At 42.3% G+C, this 20,122-nt stretch overlaps 1 protein-coding gene across 1 annotated transcript; it reads right to left on the reverse strand.

The window, feature by feature from the left end:
• Nucleotides 1–1,678: 1,678 nt before the first annotated feature.
• Nucleotides 1,679–15,177, reverse strand: VCPIP1 (valosin containing protein interacting protein 1). The gene is made up of 3 exons (XM_061342786.1): nucleotides 12,224–15,177; nucleotides 6,999–7,085; nucleotides 1,679–5,220 (listed from the first exon to the last, which is right to left on the reverse strand). Exons 1-3 carry the CDS (start codon nucleotides 14,922–14,924, stop codon nucleotides 4,349–4,351), a joined length of 3,660 nt encoding a protein of 1,219 aa, XP_061198770.1. The 5' UTR covers nucleotides 14,925–15,177; the 3' UTR covers nucleotides 1,679–4,348.
• Between the last annotated feature and the right edge of the window lie 4,945 nt (nucleotides 15,178–20,122).

Raw genomic sequence — 20,122 nt, forward strand, 5'->3', positions numbered from 1 at the left:
ATAGCAATCAAAGAAAATTCCAAATACTGTACAGTGAAGTGTAGTATAGTACACTATATACTGTTATAATACACTATTGTTACATTACAGATAAAAAAAATCAAATATAATTAGTACAGCAATCACAAATAAAACAAACCAAACTGTGCTGGGTAGCAGCCAGGTCTGTGAAGATGGTATAGTTTATAGGCTAATTTATTTTTAATTCAACATGTAAAGCACTGTTTAAAAAGATTTGTTTTCTAAATATATATACACTATTTTAATTCTTATTTATACACTTTAAATAGCATTCCCTCCTAAAAGTGCACTCTCATTTCTTGGCAATAATCCTCACGAAACCTAAAATAATTCTGAAAATACCACACGTTTCAACCTTTTATTGCTCAACCGCAGGCATAAGGGCTCAGAGGGAATCCTGCATTCTAAAGATCTTAAGCAACTTCTTCAATTTTAAGAAGCTAAACTGATATCCACAAGCAAAACAAAGAAAACACTGATGTAGGCTTTTCTTTTTTAACAGAAGGATTAACTTCATATCATTATTTTACAAAAGCATGTAGATTCTGATATTTGAAAATAGGAGCCAAACAAATGTAGAGGTAACAGTGGCATCTTCTTATATCATTCATTTTTCATACATTTTCATACTCTCCCTCTCTCATTCATTTTCATACTCTCCCAGTTGTAAGCATACTATGAATTTTATTACCTGGCATTTTCAGCGCACTGAGAAAGTAGCAAGCAACTCTGCTAACCTTGTGACAGTGACAACAGATTCTACTTTTTGAAAGATTTCAAATTAAGCATTTTGGTCTTGAAAGCGTGCCTGTTACACAGGGTTGTTAGCACACAGCCCTGCAGCTGTGCTGCTGCTAGAGCATTCTGTTGGAGGCAGCGCCTACCTCACATTCTGTGTCTCTCAGAAGACTAGTAAACTATATAGGTTTCACAAAACCAACAATATACATTGCTGCTATGTGACTATAATAGTGAAAGCATCCCAAATATATTTATACAACTTCATCTGAAAAGCTGCTATTTATTATCCCCTCACTGAAACACAATTCACAGTGAAACAGCAGTATCAAAGTCAACCTTGCTAAGCAGCCAGCCATAGAAGTAGTAAAAATCTTGCCTCTGCCTGGAAAACCAATCTGTTCTCCTGAGGTTTCCCATATGCTCATCAGCAATCTAGTCCTTTCTCTTTTTTATTTTTTTCTCTTCTCTACTGAGCCTGTATTTTCAGTAATCATGTTTCATTTAGGTTACAAATAATACGCCAGAGTAAAGTTTAGGATTTTCAAATAATGTTAAGTCTTCTTTGCCATGAGACACTGTGTAGAAGGAGATGGACCCTAGTCAAGGAAGTACTCCAGGCAAGTATTCAAAAAGAATTTAGAACCACAACCTTGTCCACAAGCAGTTCAGTAGCAAGAACTTAGCATTTGGGGTTTTTATGAGAAAGGGGACACTCCACACTGCTTGAGAAGTCCTGTTGACATGGCTTCACAACCACAATGAGTCCACGTCTTCCCTGCCCTTGTACCCCACCATTTTCCTGGCTCTAACAGGAAAACCTAACAAGCACACGGGTGCTTCTGAGACAGGGACACAGATTTGCCTCAACTCAAATTTGCACTCACTGCTAGTAATCAAATGAAACATCTATTCAAACTTACACTTCAGTGTTCTTTATTTCACTTCTCCTGTACAGTTACACATCTCACCAGCACGTAGATGAAGTTTAGCTCCACTTGAGAGTATCAAAAGCCATCTTTCTCAAAAACACTGATACTTAAATGCATGAGAAAGCCATGTGAAATAAGAACACTGCAAAGAAATACACACAATCCTGTTTTACACCCGAGGAACTCGTATCAGCCCATCTCGTGATTTTGACACCATTTTACCATTCCTTTTTGAGACTATTTTGTTTTAGGAACTGAAGAGTCCTAATCTACATGACTTGAATGGACCCGAGAAGTCCCTAACAGCGAGTCAGACAGAGCCATAATCTGTGTCTGTTTCTATTTAGGTAAGAAGGAAAATGTCAAATTACTGCTGAAACAGGAAGTGTGTCAAAATTAAACTAAGCCTTCCTCTTAATACAGTAAAGGCACACAAAAGTCTGTAGTCTTACCAGAAGGGCATGAAAGAAGTAAGCATCTTCTCTTTAAGTGAGGATGATATGCAATAAAGATTCCAATTTATTCCAAACTTGGAATTGTCTCCTATACACTGCCCGTATTTTTTTCGGCCAAGGAAGACTTCTTTTTCTAAAGAAAAGGTTAAAACTAAGTGGTAGTTAGGTTGTCAAAATGCATGAGATCTAGGAGATTTCTCCTCCTCAACCTCTTCTGACTTAAACTCCTTCCCAAGAAGGTGTCACTGCTATACTTTTCTACAGCTCACACCATGGCAAAGCACAAGCCTCTACTCACATTTTCTATATAGAAGTAGCCTGCAGACAGCTCAACTGATTCATGGAAGACATAATGTTTTCAGATTCATGGCAGGCTTCCAGCTGCTGCATGTGCATCCTGTTTCTCACTGAATAAGCCCTGCCAGTTAATCAGTGCATCACGAAGTTCAGTTCTGGTGAGCCAAATTACTACATACATTCCAAGCTTCCAAATAGCTAACTTACAGTTAGCAATTTAAGATCTTTAAATTTTTCATGTATTTCTGAAAAGGTGATTCTTATTTTTTACCTATAGTGTACTAAATCATAAAATATTTATTCTCTCTACATAAAAAGTTAACCAACAGAGGCATTTGAATTTACTTTGACAAAACAGGGCTGTTCTTCAAGTGACTTGCTTCTGTTAATTTTTATATACGAAAATAAATCCTCCCTCCTAATGCTTAGAAATGTTTAAGGGATTAGCAATGGAAGAAGTGAGTAGACCTTTCTGAATACAAGCATACGCAACACAACATTTGTGAACTGGTAAAAACCCACATGTGCACACAGACTTCAATATTTAAATGTTCTTAATTCCTTTGAAGCTGTATTAACATCTTTCATCCATTCAGTGTTATTTTACCATTAGAAGCAACAATAGTGCATTTAATATGACTATGAAGATCAAAAGCAAAGTGCAGTATCAGATACACATTCCATCCTTAGGGAGCAAGCACAATAACTGCTTCTTAAAAACTAGCACTGCAGGTCTGATGAACACACTACTTAAGTGGATAACAGCTGTATTATCACTGATGCAGGGAATGCTGCATCACAAACTGAAGTGAGGCTAATAGAGGTGGGTAGTCTTTACTGACACTGAAATGGCATGTATTCCCCTTGTTTCCATGCAATAAACAGTGAGCTTCCACAAGCTCCACTGTCACTGAACACTTCAGAAGAATATATTTTAAGAGAGTTGTTTCCTTCCAGTATATTGTTAATTTGCTTTGAAAAGGCCAGCTATTTATTTTTTGCCATTACTAACCAATGCTAGTAATCAAAGTATTTTAAAAGAAAAAAATGGATTTGCCATTGAACATTTGTTGTCTCCTGCAGTTGCCACCTTCTCTCCTGTAGTTGTGTTAAAAGTTGCACAGGATCTGACCAGTTTAGTATTAGGGACGAAATAAAAACATGCTATCGCTTACTAACAGAGCACCAAAATGGTTGTGTTGGCTCAGACAGCCATGCACAACCACACCACATTCACTTTATCTTCATCATACACTAAGTACCCTTTTTTCTAAGTTGCTTAAGCTGATAATGTGGAGAAATTAGAGAGTTTAGTAAAGTTACACTTATTTCAAGATTTCTGACAAGCATATATATCTGTATGAATGAACGTTTTAAGTTGGAGGAGGTGCCAGCACAATGTAATTGAAGTACTGTATAGGCTACATTATCAAATTTAGCAGAAGTTTAGTTTTAGTTGCTTTTTGAAATTTATGTACAATTCATGTTTATAGTGTGTTTTCGAGCAGAATTAAGTGCCTGGGATAGGATTAATTTAGTCATGTTTCTAGTTATTCCTGTTCTAGCCTTTCCAGTGACCTTAAAGTAGCATGGAAAGAATGGGCTTAAATTTTAAGACTTTTAAGGAATTAAAAATTACGAAGAATTTTCAAGAACCCACATTTACAGCAGATATTCATCTCAGTGCATTTCCTAATAACTAATTTACAGGTAACAGAGCCAGCCTGGGCAGCAGTATGGTAATATTGAAAGCTATTGCCAATCACACGCTTATCATGCACTGAGTAAGATGATATAATCTTTGACATACATACAAGACTTAATAACTAATCACTTTGTGTGGCCCAGCCAATAAACATTACATTTGAACAGTAATTTTTTCTACCCTTATTAGATTTTAACCTATCAAGAGTGATCCATTGGCTCAGTTGCATTAGTGATTCCTGCATCTTGACTATCCATCTCCTCAAGCTCCTCAACAGAATTTCCCTTTTGTGCTTTAGACCTTGCAGGGAATGTTGTTCCCACAGAATTCACCATGTTACCATCAGTTGATTCAGTATTCAAGTGTTCAGTACCACCTGGTGCAGACAGTGATTCGGGTAAGGCAGCCTGAAAGCTCCCAGTTTTAGCAGTTGAACTCACTGCCTCTACTTTTCCTTGAGACAGATCAACTGATGCTGACTGCTCTGTATTCTGATCCCGCAAATGTCTATCCATTGAAGCCTGAATAGAAGAGACCATTTCCTGCAACTTTTTTCTCTGTGCCTCAATCAAAGTGGGGTCAAGCTGCCTGCTGTCTCTCATTGTCACAACTCCCGGAGCAATTCGGATAAGCTCACTGTTACCAGAAGCAGCTGTGAATACAGAAGGCTCAATTTTAGTAGAAGGACTGAAGTCTGTTTCTGTGCTATGCTTTCTTAAAAGTGGTGTTTCCCTGGCTTTTTGATCATGTTGTTGACTACTAGATGCAGTTCCCAGGGAATGGCCCTTTCCTTGAAATGCAGTTATGTTATGTAGTTGTTCAGATTTCTTTTTCACCACTCCACCACTACCCAGCTTCAGCATTCCATGTGAAGGACTTGCTTCCCTGCTTCTTGAAGTAGCTTCTGCTCGCACTTGACTTAAGGCCTCTTTAACCAACTCTTCAACATCAGGACCAATAGGAAAGTGCCCAGCAGCATCCACGCACAGCTCTAATCTGTCTTCTGCTGCATTGTATACAAAGTTTTTACCAGGCAGATGTGGGAAAGTACAGTGCTTGCCATCAGCCAAACCTATAAAGATAGAAGAAGTTATTCATGGTACTAAAATATCTTAAAGCATGCTTTGAATACACAGATTGATTACTGTATTTAAATTTATTGCACCAGATATGTGGAAACACACTGAAACTTCATACTGTGGGAGGAAATTTAGGCTTGTATGCCATATGCCAGCAATCACAGTATAGCCTTAAGATGCTGCTGCCTTCTGTGGTGATTCTAATGAAAAGACCTGAAAAGAACTGCCTCTGAAATTACAATTCTGAAATTTCAAATATGTTAAACAAGATCCACTAAATCAAACTTCAATTGATAAACAGTACCTGCAATTGATAGAAAGCTTTGTTCTAAATGTCCAGTATCATAGTTGCATTATTACATTAACTAAAATACTACAGATAGGTAAGGAGCGAGCTTCCTTTAGTGAAAACAAAACAAAACAAAAAAGATTGCTGCACATTGCAATTGTTTAGCGGCAATGTAGTAAAAATCACAGAAGTATGTTAAGGCTGAAATAGTAGTTCTACCTACCAAGGTAGTGCAAAACACCTACAACACAGAGAAATGATGTAATAATGCTGCAATAATGTTCAAATACAGAGTATCATCTCCCACTGTCATAGTTCTTAAGTCATTTTTGCCAACTGACAATGAAAATCGGGCATTTTCTGTGAGTTAATGACCAGCTGGGTTAAAATCCCTTGGATTCATTTCAGGTTCTCAACTCTGTCTACTTGTTAATTGGTCCAAAAGGTCCTTTCTATCAGCCACTGTTTAAGCTAACTCACTTGCCACAAACAATACACCAGTCTTCACTGTACAAGCGTAATAGAAGAAAGAAAACTAAAAGGAAACAGATCTGGTATAAGACACTTGGCATGCTAATTCTGTTACCCAGGCTAATAGTTCAGTGGGAGGTAGTGGACAGTAAATATACCACACATTTCAATTACTGCAAACAGCATAGAAATTATGTGGTAAAATACCTCTTTCCACATATAATCAAGTTATAGCTGAAAAAACTGTCTAAGAAATCAAACAGTAAGAAAGCAGCCAAAAAAAAAAGAATCATTATACTAGATGAAACCACAAGAGCTAAACCATGAATGTAAAGACTTGAATATGAAACTTGAAATGTGATAAAATAACTGGTACCTTCTTCTCTAAAGAAAGATGGTATTCTTTGTAGGCAGCATTTGTAAAGCTGTCTAAAAATCAAACATACTCTTAACTACTTGCTTGGTTATTCTGCACATTGCCCAAGATGCAACTTTTATCAATTCAAAAAGAAGATAGCTTTGCTTTTGACCAACCACCTTAAGAATATGAAAGACCATTTATGTTTAAAACATGCAGCAGCCCTGTATAAAATAGCTACTAAGAAACACACTAGAAAGATTAACTGTTTATCCAGTAAGTGTTTTAAAGTGTAACAGGAATAAGTCCTATGATCTTCTCTTTCTTTGATCTCTCTGGGGAAAAAAATAACAAACAAAATCATTTGACTTACTGAAGCTGTTTATATAATTCAGTAAGTTTAAATTGAAATGTATGGTTGTAGAGAAAATTTCAGAAAAGAAGAGGTTTAAGTTGAATGAACTAGTCTTAGCAAAATTCCATAGCCTGAAGTTCTTGAGGAAGCGTAAGAAGTTCTACAGTATCATGAAAATTAAAATGTACCACGGTAATAAAATAAAAATATATTTATGCTCACAAGGGACTCAATACCAACTCACCATTTTAAAGATCTGGAAATAGAAGGAAGGGATAAAAACAAAACCAAAAAATACCTGTGGTTTTCTTCATCATGCTGTAGAATACTCCACCTGGTTGAAACAACTGAGGAAGCCCCTTTGCGTAAGACCAAACATCTTCCCCTGTAAAAATCAAAAACATTAAACAGTTGTATTTTAACATTACAGACAATGCTCAAAAATGCAACTCCTTGAATTAAAAGCTGAATCCTCACTGTCTTCTATGCAATTATTTATAGCAAATTTATATAACAGGACCACAGGACACGAAGAAACTTTCAGGCAAACATACCACTGTCTGCAGTCAAATATCCTACATGTTCTAGTACAAGGTTCCCAAATTTTATTTGACCCAAGCTGCAGCTCCTGATTCTTTGCCAGGCCCTATACACAAGTCTCCATTCCCCTCCCACTCATGCTTTCAACATAAAACTAGCAAAAAAAAGAAAAACACCACCACACTTCCAAAATTCAAGCACATACCCTTGCACATTAAAATCTCAATTCTATACCCCTACACCTTCTCAAAAATCAGATCTCGATTTGACAGCTGCCATACAGCAGACTTTATACTGTCATTGAGATACAAACATCTACACAGGCAGCTGTGCAGAAGCTGTGTCTGTACCTTGCTTTTCTTGAGAGTTAGAAGCAAAATACAAAACCTGTGAGGCCCCAGCTGTCCCATGTAACTGGCATTTTCCAAAGATGCTAAAAATGGCATTGAAATGTGACAACTTCAAATGCCACTGAGAGGGGGAAAAAAACCCTTAACTTGACTATGTAAGGAAAGGAATATAAGGAACAGAAAACTGGATTACAGTGACAGAATATCAGTAGCCTAACAGTATCTGCTAAATCGGTTCAGATCTGCACTTCTACCTGTGCCCTTTTCCAATTTTGCTAACCACTTACCTGCTTGAGAGAAGTAACTTGTGATGTAGCTGTCAAACAGTGCAAATAAAAAGTACTGATAAATTCCATTCTCCTGATGCAGAAGCAAATACCGCCTGTATACATTTTCAGAAAAAACTGCTTTTCCCATTTGCATCAATCATTCAGGCAACATACTGAGATACCCTAAATTGAAACTGCACCCTTCTTTAGGCATTAAAATCTCAATAACCACATCTCTCAATTTTCTGTTAAAACTGGAGAACGCAGATCATAAAATAAAATTAACTAGATGCACTTACTACTTGTATTAGAGACAGCTGGGATGCATGACGCTAAAAATATTACCATTATTTCTTTGCTTGCTGCTAAGAGGAAAATAAAAGTTATTTTTAATAGCTTCCTACATACTGAACTACAGAGCACATCTAAATCCCTCCTAGCACTTCTTTATGTATATCCCACAAGCTAACTGTGGCTAGTCCTGTCCACTCACCTCAGGTGAGAAAACATTTCACCCTCATGACAGTGGCATTATGTGCTATGGTTACGCCTTGCAACCCTTTAAGCCACTTGCCGACTTTCCCACTTCCCTTCCCCAGCAGGCACGTGACTCCATACACTCCCCTGCTTGTCTATCCCCCCACAAGAAGGGTTCCTTTGCTCATCTCTCCACGTGTTATGCCAGTCCCCATTCGCTCTAAGAAGCGCTCAATACAAAAAGGACATTAAAAAACCTAATAGGAGCATTCCTTTTTCTTCCCCACTATTGCCACTGTTTTCTCTCTTCTTCCAACAGCTGCATGGAGGAAGGGCAATCACTACCAATAACACTCTCTAATGTTTTTGATATTTCAAAAGGGGCTCACTGCTACCCTGCATCCTTATTGTCAGTTACATTTTGCAATCCATATCCCTACACACAATGGTTCCATAGCATCACTGCTGTGGCTCTTCATTTCCCCCCAGGTCTTCCTGATGGTTTAAATACTGCTCACAGGAATCAAAACAACCACTACACTGATAAGCAGCAGAATACAAACCATCTCCCAAAACCAGCAGCCACAGAGTGGCTGACTTCCTACTACAGACTCCTATGCTGCTGCATCTAGCAATCCATTCTTATTCAAGACTAGAGGCTACTTTCCAGAAGACAACCACCTGGCTTCGCTAAGAAGCCCAGGTTTTACACGTTAGTAGGATTCTCCAAGAAAAGATTCCCTATTTGGTTTGAGCATTTGTCAAACCTTGAACAAGAGAAGCATCACTGTTTAGATAACCTTTTATGCAACACTAACTGCCTTTTATGCAGAAAAGAATGGAGAGCAGGGCTCACAAAACAAAAGCATCAGCCACTGAAAGAAACACAAAGCAATGATACTGTTTTGATAAAGAGATCTTCCACACAAAATCAAACCCACAATCACAACTGGACTTTCCCAGATCAAAGGAACTAGCTTGTGTGATTCAACACAACTGCATTTGAGGTTTGCACATTTTTGTTTCTAGTTGGGTTTTATTATTTGTTTTGAGTTTCATTACCATGGCAGTAAGACACTTACAGGTCACAAGTTAATTTGGGTGATCATTTAGTTAAAAATTCCCTCAAGTTACTACATTTATCAAAGAGATGATGTTAACACTGTTCCCATTCTCTCAGACCAAACCTCAGGCCCACAAAGGTATGGTAACAAATGGAGACTACCCTACACACAAGTATGCCTCATACACTGCACAAAAAGAGCAGTTGCAGATTAACCTATGCCAGTGGAAGCCCAAGACCAGCACTTCATACATCGGGGAGGACAAACAGAAGCAGAGAACAAATAAAAAACTGAACTGATAAACACAGGTTACAGGGAACTACAGGTGGCTTAAAACCAAGCTGCTTAATATTAGCAAGTGCTGGTGTTAATATATTTAAACCAGGCAATTTTGATTTCTTGTGCACTGATTAATTCATCAACGCAAAACAAACCAATCACAATAGATTCATACTTGGCTTGCACGTATCCAGAGTGCTTCTGCATGGGTGCAATTAAATCTGTTTCAAAACATAATGCTTTAGCTGTGTTAATGTACAGTTACAATTCCTTAATTCATTTCCTGATAGACTTCTGTATTTTGAGATAAAAAAAGAGGAGAAAGCTTTACCAAAAAAATCATGCATAATATGTTATGTGGTCCAGAAATTACTGTCTGATTTCCCAGAGCTTATCTTTAAATTAGATACAGAAAAATAAAAGAACATGGTCTAAAACTGTAATCAGTTAACCGGCTGAGGCCAGAAATCAAAAATTCTACAAACTGAAATGAGAGAAGCATCAAGTCAGCCTACAGGAGACCCTGTTCCAAAGAAAAGCTTTTAAACATCCACAGTGAATTGTTACAGAAGTTTGGGCACTGGGGAGTTAAAAAAATAAAACAGCAAGCTACTTCACCAGCATCTCCCCTTTGGACCTTCCAACGTGACTGTATTATTAGATGCATGTTTCTAGCAGAACACACTTACAACAAGAGCATGCAGGATAAGCTGACTCTCAGAACTTCCCAGCACTGTTTTTTAGCAATACAGAAACGTCACTGAGAAATACTGAAGCCTCTCACCCCAGCAAGGCTGAATACACCACCCTGAGAACCGCCACTCCAACGCTCTTAAAGTGCAAGGACTAAGGAAGTTTCTTAAGAGTTTGTCTCCCCATTGAAAAATCCCAACTGTAAACAGTGACCTGCCCAGATTTTGTTTTTACAAGTATCTTTAATGGAAAATGAAGCCCTCGTGAGAAAAGTTATTATCTAAAAATAGCACCTTATTCAGTAGCTGCATTAGTTGTTATAAATGGTTTATCATTTGCTGCACCTTTTACTTCTATTAGTAATACAAAATAGATGTGATAAGAGAAGGGTGAGGTAAATTCTATTCTAACCTGTGCTTCGAAAGCAGAAATTAACAGCAGTGAAAGTCAGAGACAAGAAATGAATTCTTGAATACAAGTTCCCATTTTATGAATAAGTACCTGTAAATAAAATGACACACCTTAATGCTGAAGTAACCAAGATACTTTTAAACCATGTCAGAGGTTTCTGTAAGCCAGTAACTACGCTTTCAGCAGTTTTGCCTGGAAACAGAAAGCTCTCTTTTAAGCTTCATCTCCAAATTTAAACCTGAGCTTTTCCTGCACTTTGGAACATAGGTGCAGGTGTCAGTGTGTTGAGGTGACTAGTGATTCAGCACTCTATCTTGCAGTAAACAGTCAAGCTTTGAAAAGAATCAAAGTTCTGCTTGATGGACTTCTGACATACCAGCCTGTGATTATGCAATTGTTTCGTTTCTAAAGTATCACATGCTTTAGCCACACCAAATCCCTCCAGCGAAAGAGAAGGCTCCCCCCCAAAAAAACCAAACAAAAATAACACAACCATCCAACAAAAAAACAAAACAAAACAAAACAAAAAACTCTGCAACCATTGCTATTCAACTGGTTCACAGAGCTAAATGTATGGTAATTACTGCCCTACTTCCTGCCAGTAAGCAGCAGGAGCTGTGGAACCTGATGAAGAAAGTACACAAATGAATGTCCAAGTCTCCCGAGTCCAAATATGAATATAAAAAATACAGGCACCTGGGAAAAGTCTTTCTGTCTTGAATTATTAACAGTTTGTCAGATTTACATGCCTGACAATTGATAAGAACGGCGGCTTCACAACCCTGTGTCCACCTCCAGGATTCAAATCTGTGGTTAGATTCTTCCAGTTTCTCCTCTGCTTACATTCTGAGATAATGCTTTGCACAGCTCTCTAAAAAGACCAGCTCTTTACTTAAAATTAGCAGATTAGCTAAGGAGACAATGCTGTGCCAATTTGCTTAAACCAACACAACTCCCCTGTGGCAAGAAATGGCAAGATTTCATTCTACTACAGAGGTGAGAATTTGATCCTCGAACTTCCAATGATAAGACACTCAGAGTCCCCTTCTCACCTTGGCTCTGACTTTATTTCCTGAAACCTGAGGGAGATTAGGAAATATAGGGAGCAAGTTACCCACACACATACACATGAGATGTGTGCCTAATGAATGACAGGAAAAAGAGAAGACAACAGAGGAAATGCAACAACTTCCAATTAGCAAATCTCTTAAATACATAGCAAAGAAAGAACAAGTATCTCACACACACATTTTAGAAAGTCACAACACCCAGCAAATCATTGACAGCATGTTAGCCGTTCTTCTAGTAGAGGAATAAAGGAGCTAACCTTCTCCGTGGTTACAGAAAAGAAAGGGGAAAAAAGGTATGTATGTAACTACAGGTTATGTTACCCTCTACTTAAAATCACAATTTTAAAATACAGCTGGAAGTCAGGCTTACCCATTAGTGTTGCTAGAAGACAGAGAGAATACATCTCCTTATCCACTTGCTCTTGCAGTTCTTTCGATGAGATTTTACTAGTCAGAGCAATATCTTCATGTTTCACAGCATGGGCCGCGTGTGCTGAAGCAGACTGCCTGCCTTCCTCCTTACCTTTCAGGATTTCTATGGCAATCCTGTCACCGTGCTGCAAAGGAACAGGCTCATTTTCCATGCCTTCTTTGGGAGGCAGCAGCTCTTTAGGGGGAAAGCCATAGCGAATACATTGCAAATAGGGAGGAATATTAAATTCTCTTGCTATGCTCTCCCGCAGTTCCAGGAAGGTGGTAGTGCACTTCAGTGTCAGCATCGACTGTCTCCCATCATTTGTGGTTATTCGAATTTTCTTTTCTTTTGTAGACGTTGGAGAATAGGGGGCTTTTGTTGGTGTAGCAGGTGCAGATGATGGCCCCTCACGGGCAGCACCAGGAGAAGCAGTCCTAGGTTGCCCTTTATGCTCTTGTTTCAGTTTTTCACTCTTCCGCTTCTGCATTACAGAAGCCTGATCTGCAATGTTCTGCTGAATAGTTCTTTCAGCTTTGCTCATGTTCAGCTCCTCCTTGTGCAAAGTTTTTGTCTTCTGTCCAGTCAAAATAATTTTGGTTGGAAGTTGTGACTCTAAATCTTGTCCTTGCTGTACATCATCAGCTCTTTGGGCATGAGCACCATCGATATTTACAGGGGTATAATCATCAGGGTTCTTTTTGGCAGTTTGATGCAATATTGTGTTGACAACTTTCTGAATAAGAATCTCACTACCAAATTCCCCAGGGAAGTGCTTGGTAACAAGTTTCATGGCGACGTCATACACATTGCTGTTCAGAGAAGTGTCACTTTCATACTGGAACCAGTAAACGGTCTCTCTCACCACTCTTCCACCCCACTCTAGAGTAATAGGAAAAGCTTCAGGGAGGTTGTCATATTCTTTACCTTCCCAGTAGTGCTTGAACCCACAGCCACATTTGCCACCTGTGGACCGAGTATTAGTTCTGTCTCCATCCAAATACAAAACAGATCCATCTTCTCTGACACGACGCACTAAGTTACCATGACACCAGTTACAAGCAGTCAAACTACTCAGGCTATAGTCTGGTACCAGCACGTCCTTCACAGGGTTGTAGGAACACACCAAACTGTTCAGGGGAAAGCTGTAATTTTTGTCAGGCCTCAGTTGTCCGTGAGTGCTTTTTGCCAGGTTATATAGCTTCCCCCCGGGAGCCAGCCACTCTGGAGGCACATGATGCTCTGAAAGGGCCCCACAGATGAGGCACCTGTGAAGGCGGTTGTCCATCACTGCTTTTTTGGCAGCTGCAGTGACTTCTTCAGGCTGGATTCCTATTACACCAGTCCTTCTGTAGAAATACTGATGTACATCAGCTACAAGACTGGGATGGATCCCGTGTTTACTCATGAAAACCTCCTCCATTGCAGCAACAAGCCTCATCAAGTACTTATCTTGCAAACTTCTGTCTCCTCCAATGACACAGCCACCATCCTCCTCTAACTTGATGTACTTTTTGATGAGGTCTTGAGGGACTCCCCAGGCTTTAGGAAGCAGCTTCCTAGGCAGTTTAGGTAAAGCAGCACCTTTTATTCCAACTAGAGGAATGTAATGGTTTCGTCCTGAGCTACTCCAGGCTATGCAGATTGGCTTGTTCAACATGCCATCTTTTCCCATGCATTTTTCTAAGGGTATCAAGCCAGGGAGGAACGTCGCCGAATAATCTCCAGAGCTCCGCATTCCACTCAAGGAGTCTAACAGGATGATAGGCCGGTGAAGCACGTTGGCCAGGCCAAAGATGTGAATATTCCTAAGGCCCATTGGCACACCTTCTGGAGGAACAAACAAAGGGTCACATTCATTGATAATGTCCTCCCACTCTGCTGCATCAATAAAATCATGGAAAAGTGCCTTGTAGTGACTCAGGTTCTCCTCAAAGTGCTTCTTTAGGTTCTCCCGCAGAGCATGCCAGAACAGTTCCCTGCCAACAAGTGCCCGCGAGACTGCGTGGACAAGGCAGTGGCCATCTCCATCTACATGGACTGGAATGAGGCACTCCTTACTGTTGTTGGCCTTCTTGATGTCTTCCAGGGTGTCATGCAGGTAGATGAGGCTGCCAGAGCGGTCCTTTCCATATCCAATGGTTTCAACATGCTCCGGCTCAATGAGGAAGGCGCGGTCACCCAGGAGGGAACAGTCAAAGATGTCTCCCTGGTTCATCTCTGTGAGGAGCTTGGCTTTGCCAGTCTGCTTGTCCATCCCGTAGCGGGCCAGGATGGGGGCCAGGAGCTTGCAGTGGTAGTTGGAGAGGCCCATGACTTTGACGAGCTCGGTGTTCCTGCGGGGCGGGCCGGCACCACTGACGCCCAACAGCGCGTTTCGCAGCAGGTTGTGCAGCACCAGGTCGGGGTCCGTCACCTCCTCCACGGCCAGCAGCTGCCGCTGCTCGTGGCGCTGCCCGCAGTCCGTGCACTCGATGCTGCCGCTGCTCTGCGGCCCGTGGGCCGGGAAGAAGAGCCGCGCCTGACATTTGGGGTCCGGGCAGGTACCCGAGAAGATGCGCCGGTCCCTCTTCTTGGAGGCGGCCGAAGGCAGCGGCTGCTGCTGAGGAGACGGCGGCGGTGGCGGCGGCGGCTGTTGCTGCTGCTGAGGCTGGGACATCTCTCTGCTCTGGCCGAGCTTCACCCCCACCCCTGCTCCTCCGCCCTCACAGGCTCATCCCCTGCGCCCCAGCTAACGACCGCCGCCTGACTGGTACTGGTACTGGTACCGCTGCCGGCCGCCAACCGCCCATCCACCGAGCGCCCTCCTCCCGCTGCTGCCGCCGCCGCTCCTCGCACCCCCCCCCTTCCCGGCAAACGCGGAAGCTGCCGGCGCCGCCGGTTACTGCCTCTTCGCTGCCTTAACCGTTGCCCGCAACGCAACGGCCTTTCACTTCCACGCGCAGGCGCGGAGCCGCGAGGCCTCTCGGGAGCGTTAGTCTTCTCCGCCAGGGAAGCCCAGGCTCGGCCAGGGAGCGGCAGCGCCCCAAGACTACATGGACCGTGATGCCAGGCGGCAGGGGAGGGCGGGGCCGGGCCGGGCCCGGCTGGTGGGGCCGCCGGTCCGCGGGCTCCTGGGAAGTGTAGTCATGTGACCGGTGGGCCGCGGAAGTGGGGAGTCGGGAGGGACATCTTTAGGGGGTGCTTCGGGCGTTTGTTGCGCCTCCTGTGGCGGGCATGTGGGGAGCGCAGGGTGCTGTGTTGAAGGCGACACCCCCACGTATCTGTAGGCTTGGGGGAAAAAGGACCCTGGGGTGTTGATTGACGGCTGCTGAACATGAGCCAGCTTGTGCCCAGGCAGCGAAGAAGTTAACAGCATCCTGGGCTGTATCAACAGTAGTGTGGCCAGCAGGGCTATGGAAGTGATTGGACCCCTCTACTCGGCACTGGTGAGACTGCACCTCTATACTTTGTTCAGTTCTGGGCTCCTTACTACGAGAGAGATACTGAGGTGCTGGAGCGGGTCCAGAGAAGGGCAATGAAGTGGATCAAGAGTCTAGAGAGCAAGTCTTACGAGGAGCAGCTGAGAGAACTGGGGTTGTTTAGTGTGGAGAAGAGAAGGCTCGGGGCTGTACCTTACCGCTCTCTACAACTACCTGAAGGGAGGACACACGGAGGAGGTTGTTGGTCTCTTTCCAAGTAACAAGTGATAGGACAAGAGGTAGTAGCCTCGAGCTGCACTAGGGGAGGTTTAGACTGGATATTAGGAAAAAGTACTTCACCGAGAGGGTGATGAGGTATTGGAACAGGCTGCCCAGAGAAGCGGTGGAATCATGAGACCCTCAGTAACATGGTTTAGTGGTGGGGTAAAGGTTTGACTTGGTGATCTTAAATGTCTTTTCTGACCTGACTGATTCTATGATTCTCTCTATACCCCTCTAATGTCACTCCACCCGCTCACCCCCCGCATGAGCACTGAAGTGGGGCTCTCTCCCGTGCTCCCCTGTTCCTCAGCTGGCACTAGGGGAAGGAGGCAGCTCACACCACCTGAAGCCTTGTCTCTCAGGTGCAGCGCTGCTGCAGGGCCTTGTCTCCCGCTTTGGCCCCATCCCCTCACAGTGCTGCCTGGGCAAGGTCCAGCAGGTTGCTGCCGACAAGGGGCTGGCAGAAAGGGGCATAGTGGGTGGCCGGGCTCTAGCCTGCACCTCACCACTGCCAGGCAGGGGGGTTTGAGTGCCCAGGGCTGTCTGAGCATGGAGGCTTTCAACCAGCCCCTCAGCCACCACCTCCTCCCGGTTAGCAATCCCCTGCAGACATGGGCATCATGGGCTCTGGCTCCAAATATCTGCCCATGCAAGTCACCACAGGGCCAACATGGGCTGCCCTCACCGTCAGCATGGAGCATGCTCTTGGAACTGCCCAGGCCTTCTGGAGCTAGATGTCCCCTCAGCAAGATTTGGCTTCTCAAGCAGCTACGCCAGGCTGCTTCTCCAGGAGGTGATCTATCTAAACAGCGGTGTCCCCCAGCTGCTGGCTGCTGATTGTGCTGGAATGAGACACAACCAGCCGCAAGAGCAAGTTGTTAACACAAGTGCTCCCTCCTGCTGGTGCTATAGGAGGAGATAATGAGGGAATGGAGCTGGTGCTTACTTTATCTCCAGTGGCCGTCTGAAATGAGACTTCATAAAAATGAAAGGGAATAATGTTCGCAACTTCCAACCTAATTACGGTCAGCTGCCAGCATATTCACAGAGACAGCTCAAGGAGGGTTACTGTCAGTGCGCAGGTGAGCTTTTCTGGAAGCCAGTCCAGGTAGAGAGGTATCTTTCAGTAAAGGAAAACAAAACCTGAACTTCTGAAGGACAAGGTAGCACTTCATTGGGTATTACCAGAGTGACCCAGCCCTACAAATACAAGAGCAGAAATTACCTCTGTTATCTTAGTTCTACCAAACAAACACCAGGCATTTACATCCCAAGACCTTACCTATTCTGTAGTCACCCAAATGATGTAAAATTAGAGTAAAAATCATGCAGAATATACTGTGCTTGTACTTTGCAATACAAAGAGCATGTTTCATTTTTGTCAACCCATGAAAAGCAATCTATGCAGCTAACAAATCATAAAGGCTCGGATGAGCAATATATACAAAAAATCTCTGGTTTGTGCTTTATCACAGGCTTAAGGAAAATAAAACGACTCCAGGCCTGTGACACGCTGAGCACTGCCACCTTCCAGCAACAGCAGCAGAGCTGTGCACTCATTCCCTCTCGATTACAGTTATCTGTCAAGCATAGCCAATATATATGTGTGTGTGTAAATGTATGCATTCCACATCATAATCTTTGATCTTTCAAAATCGGGTTTGAAGAGGAAAAGGTGAAAATGATGAGACAGATTTTCATGCTTGCCTGATACTAATTCTTTTTTATGTGTATGACAGTAAAGTAGCAGCATCACCAGCTCCATAATCCTGCCAGTAAGCCTTGTACTCGGGGATAAATCAGCAGTCTGTGCCCATTCATTCCTTAGTCTTCCCTTCATAAGTAATGGGAACGCAGTGAAAATGCAAATAGGGAAGCCTGTGTCCTCTGTGAAACTGAGTGGCTGCTATTGAGCGCGGGCACCATTCAGGGCATCAGGCGGTGACAATCCTGTGCTAGCCCAGCTTGCTTTTGTAAAGAACATCAAAGAATTTTTCTGTAACATCACTGGCCTCTGGAACAATCCATTTCTTAGCATATGGGAAATAAACACTTCTGTCATTGCTTAATAGCACTTTTTAGTAAACAATAGTCAGCACCCTGGTGAAATAAGTAGCTTTTACTGTCAAGGCGGACAGAAATGTTGATGTTTTGTTTATTTCTCTAGACAGATGTGTTTACGAAAGCACTTGATAAACTATGGCTGTAAAGTCAAAAGCATTTCTCTTTCCTGTTCCCTGTATTAATTTCACTGGTAAGTTATATTCAATAGAGGAATTTATCTTTTATGGTGACTGACTTGACCCTAATTAACACGAATGTTTTCGAGGAATGACATTTGTAAGTATTCCAGCTATATGCAGGCTTATCGCCATGAATGATTGCCCAAGCATTTTCTGCAACAATAAAATTTCATTACAGAATCTTTGATAAAAATCACAATTCTCTGGCAAGTTAATAATTTATGCAAATCAAATGCGTACTTATTTACAAGCTTTATACACTGTATCTGGCAAACAGGATAAGGGAGTTCTGTGTTACGTCGCTGAATATAGGTCATGCAAGTACAAAACCTTGAAGCAGTCTTAAAGGAAAATTCAGAAAATCCAGTGTCTGCCCTGTTAGTAGATACCCTGCAGAAGTGCAGCAAGGAGTCCTACCAGAGATCATAGCAATAACCACACTTAGGTTCACAGGCAATGTGAACAGCAACATCTCAGTCAGGGTAACGTTCAAATCTACCACATACTTGGAAGATCACACTGATTACAAAGCTAAATCTATTTATAATGGGTCAGAAGAGGGATTAATTGTCAGCAACAGGATGTATCTGAACCTATGCTACTTTGTTGATGAGAGCTAAGCACTGACAGGCAAAATACCAGGCTTTCATTCCAGGCCCAGGATGCAAGATCTAAAATTTGAAGTTTGACCTTCACCCATTGCTATTCCCTCTCTTCTTTGCCACTCACCATCAGGAAATGGGTCATTCCCAGGTAAAAGCAATAATTTCTCTAAGGGACTTGTTTATTTGGAGGATCAATGACAGAAGTTTCCACCTAAACAGAAACGTAAGGCTTGTGCAGTATGCCAAAGACCAGATCATGATAAACTAGAAGATGCCCTATTTTGTCAACCACAAGAAGTGGAAGTTATTACCAGCCTTCAGCTACAACTCAGCATGCTTCCTATAATATCCGTAGATACCCTTTCTCCATTATGGATAGCTAAAAGGCTGCTTTTATCTTCATTGAATCCCTGGCAGAGCTGATCCTGCCTGGCCTGCAAGACCAGCAGTTTTGCCTGGCCTGGCCCTAAAAGCACTCTACATTTCAGCCTTATGCTATAGAAAGAGGAGACAGAAAACACAAGCGTGAGCTTGAAAGAGGTTGGCAATATTATCACAACCCAAAATGAGTGCAACTTTTTCTATTTAGAACACTCTAGTGTCTAAAAGGCAGGGGTAGGCTCCCAACTGGATAGTACTTATGATATCATAAGTACTATTAGTAGTACCAGCTATCTACAAGGAGTCACCAACAGTATGTGCTTCACTGCGCACAGCAGCTTTGAGTCCCATGCAGTGTGGACTCTTTGTGTTTATCGCTGTTGTTGAACCAGTTCTGCACTCATTTCAAAACTGCTGCTGAACTGCATGTGTTGTGCTGCCCTGCGCTTCAGTGGGCATTGTTAAAGCCTGAGCACTAACCACCACACACAGTAAGGTATGCCAAAGGGGTGTTGGTCATGGGCCTCCTGCGTCCTTGTCCTCAGAGGCAATGTGCAGCCCAGGACGGTATTCTGGAAGGACAGGAACCACCACTAAGCAACTTCAATTCAGCTTTTATAAACCTTTGTGTTAATTAATAGTTACTCAGTGGTGGTTAGAAAACAGCATCTGGCTTATTTTGAGGACCTGGACTGGTAACTCTTGAACTGGATGCATCCAACTGAGTAATTTCCATGTGCTTCTTCCACTGCCTCCCAATGGGCTCCAGAATGAAAAACTGTTTTCCTTCGGTGCTTTCACAGAGTTAGAGCTTGAACTGCTGCCATTGCAACAGGTTCTGCATTTGACAACACTAACAGATGCACTTGGTTAATACTGATGTCATTCCTACACACAAGACCAAATTTGGACTGTTCAGAATGTGGTACATGTGTAAGTGAAACA

Source organism: Neopsephotus bourkii, unplaced genomic scaffold (genome assembly GCF_033783945.1).
Source record: "Neopsephotus bourkii isolate Nb327-2 ecotype Australia unplaced genomic scaffold, CSIRO-AGI_Nbou_v1 NB_1820, whole genome shotgun sequence".
Taxonomy (NCBI): Eukaryota; Metazoa; Chordata; class Aves; order Psittaciformes; family Psittacidae; genus Neopsephotus; species Neopsephotus bourkii.

Excerpts from the sequence above, each read along its gene's own strand:
- VCPIP1 (XM_061342786.1), bottom strand. The coding sequence starts at position 14,924 with ATGTCCCAGCCTCAGCAGCAGCAACAGCCGCCGCCGCCACCGCCGCCG. Across the intron at positions 7,086-12,223 it reads TCTTCTAGCAACACTAATGG|GGGAAGATGTTTGGTCTTAC; the intron begins GTAAGCCTGACT and ends TGATTTTTACAG. Across the intron at positions 5,221-6,998 it reads CATGATGAAGAAAACCACAG|GTTTGGCTGATGGCAAGCAC; the intron begins GTATTTTTTGGT and ends CTATCTTTATAG.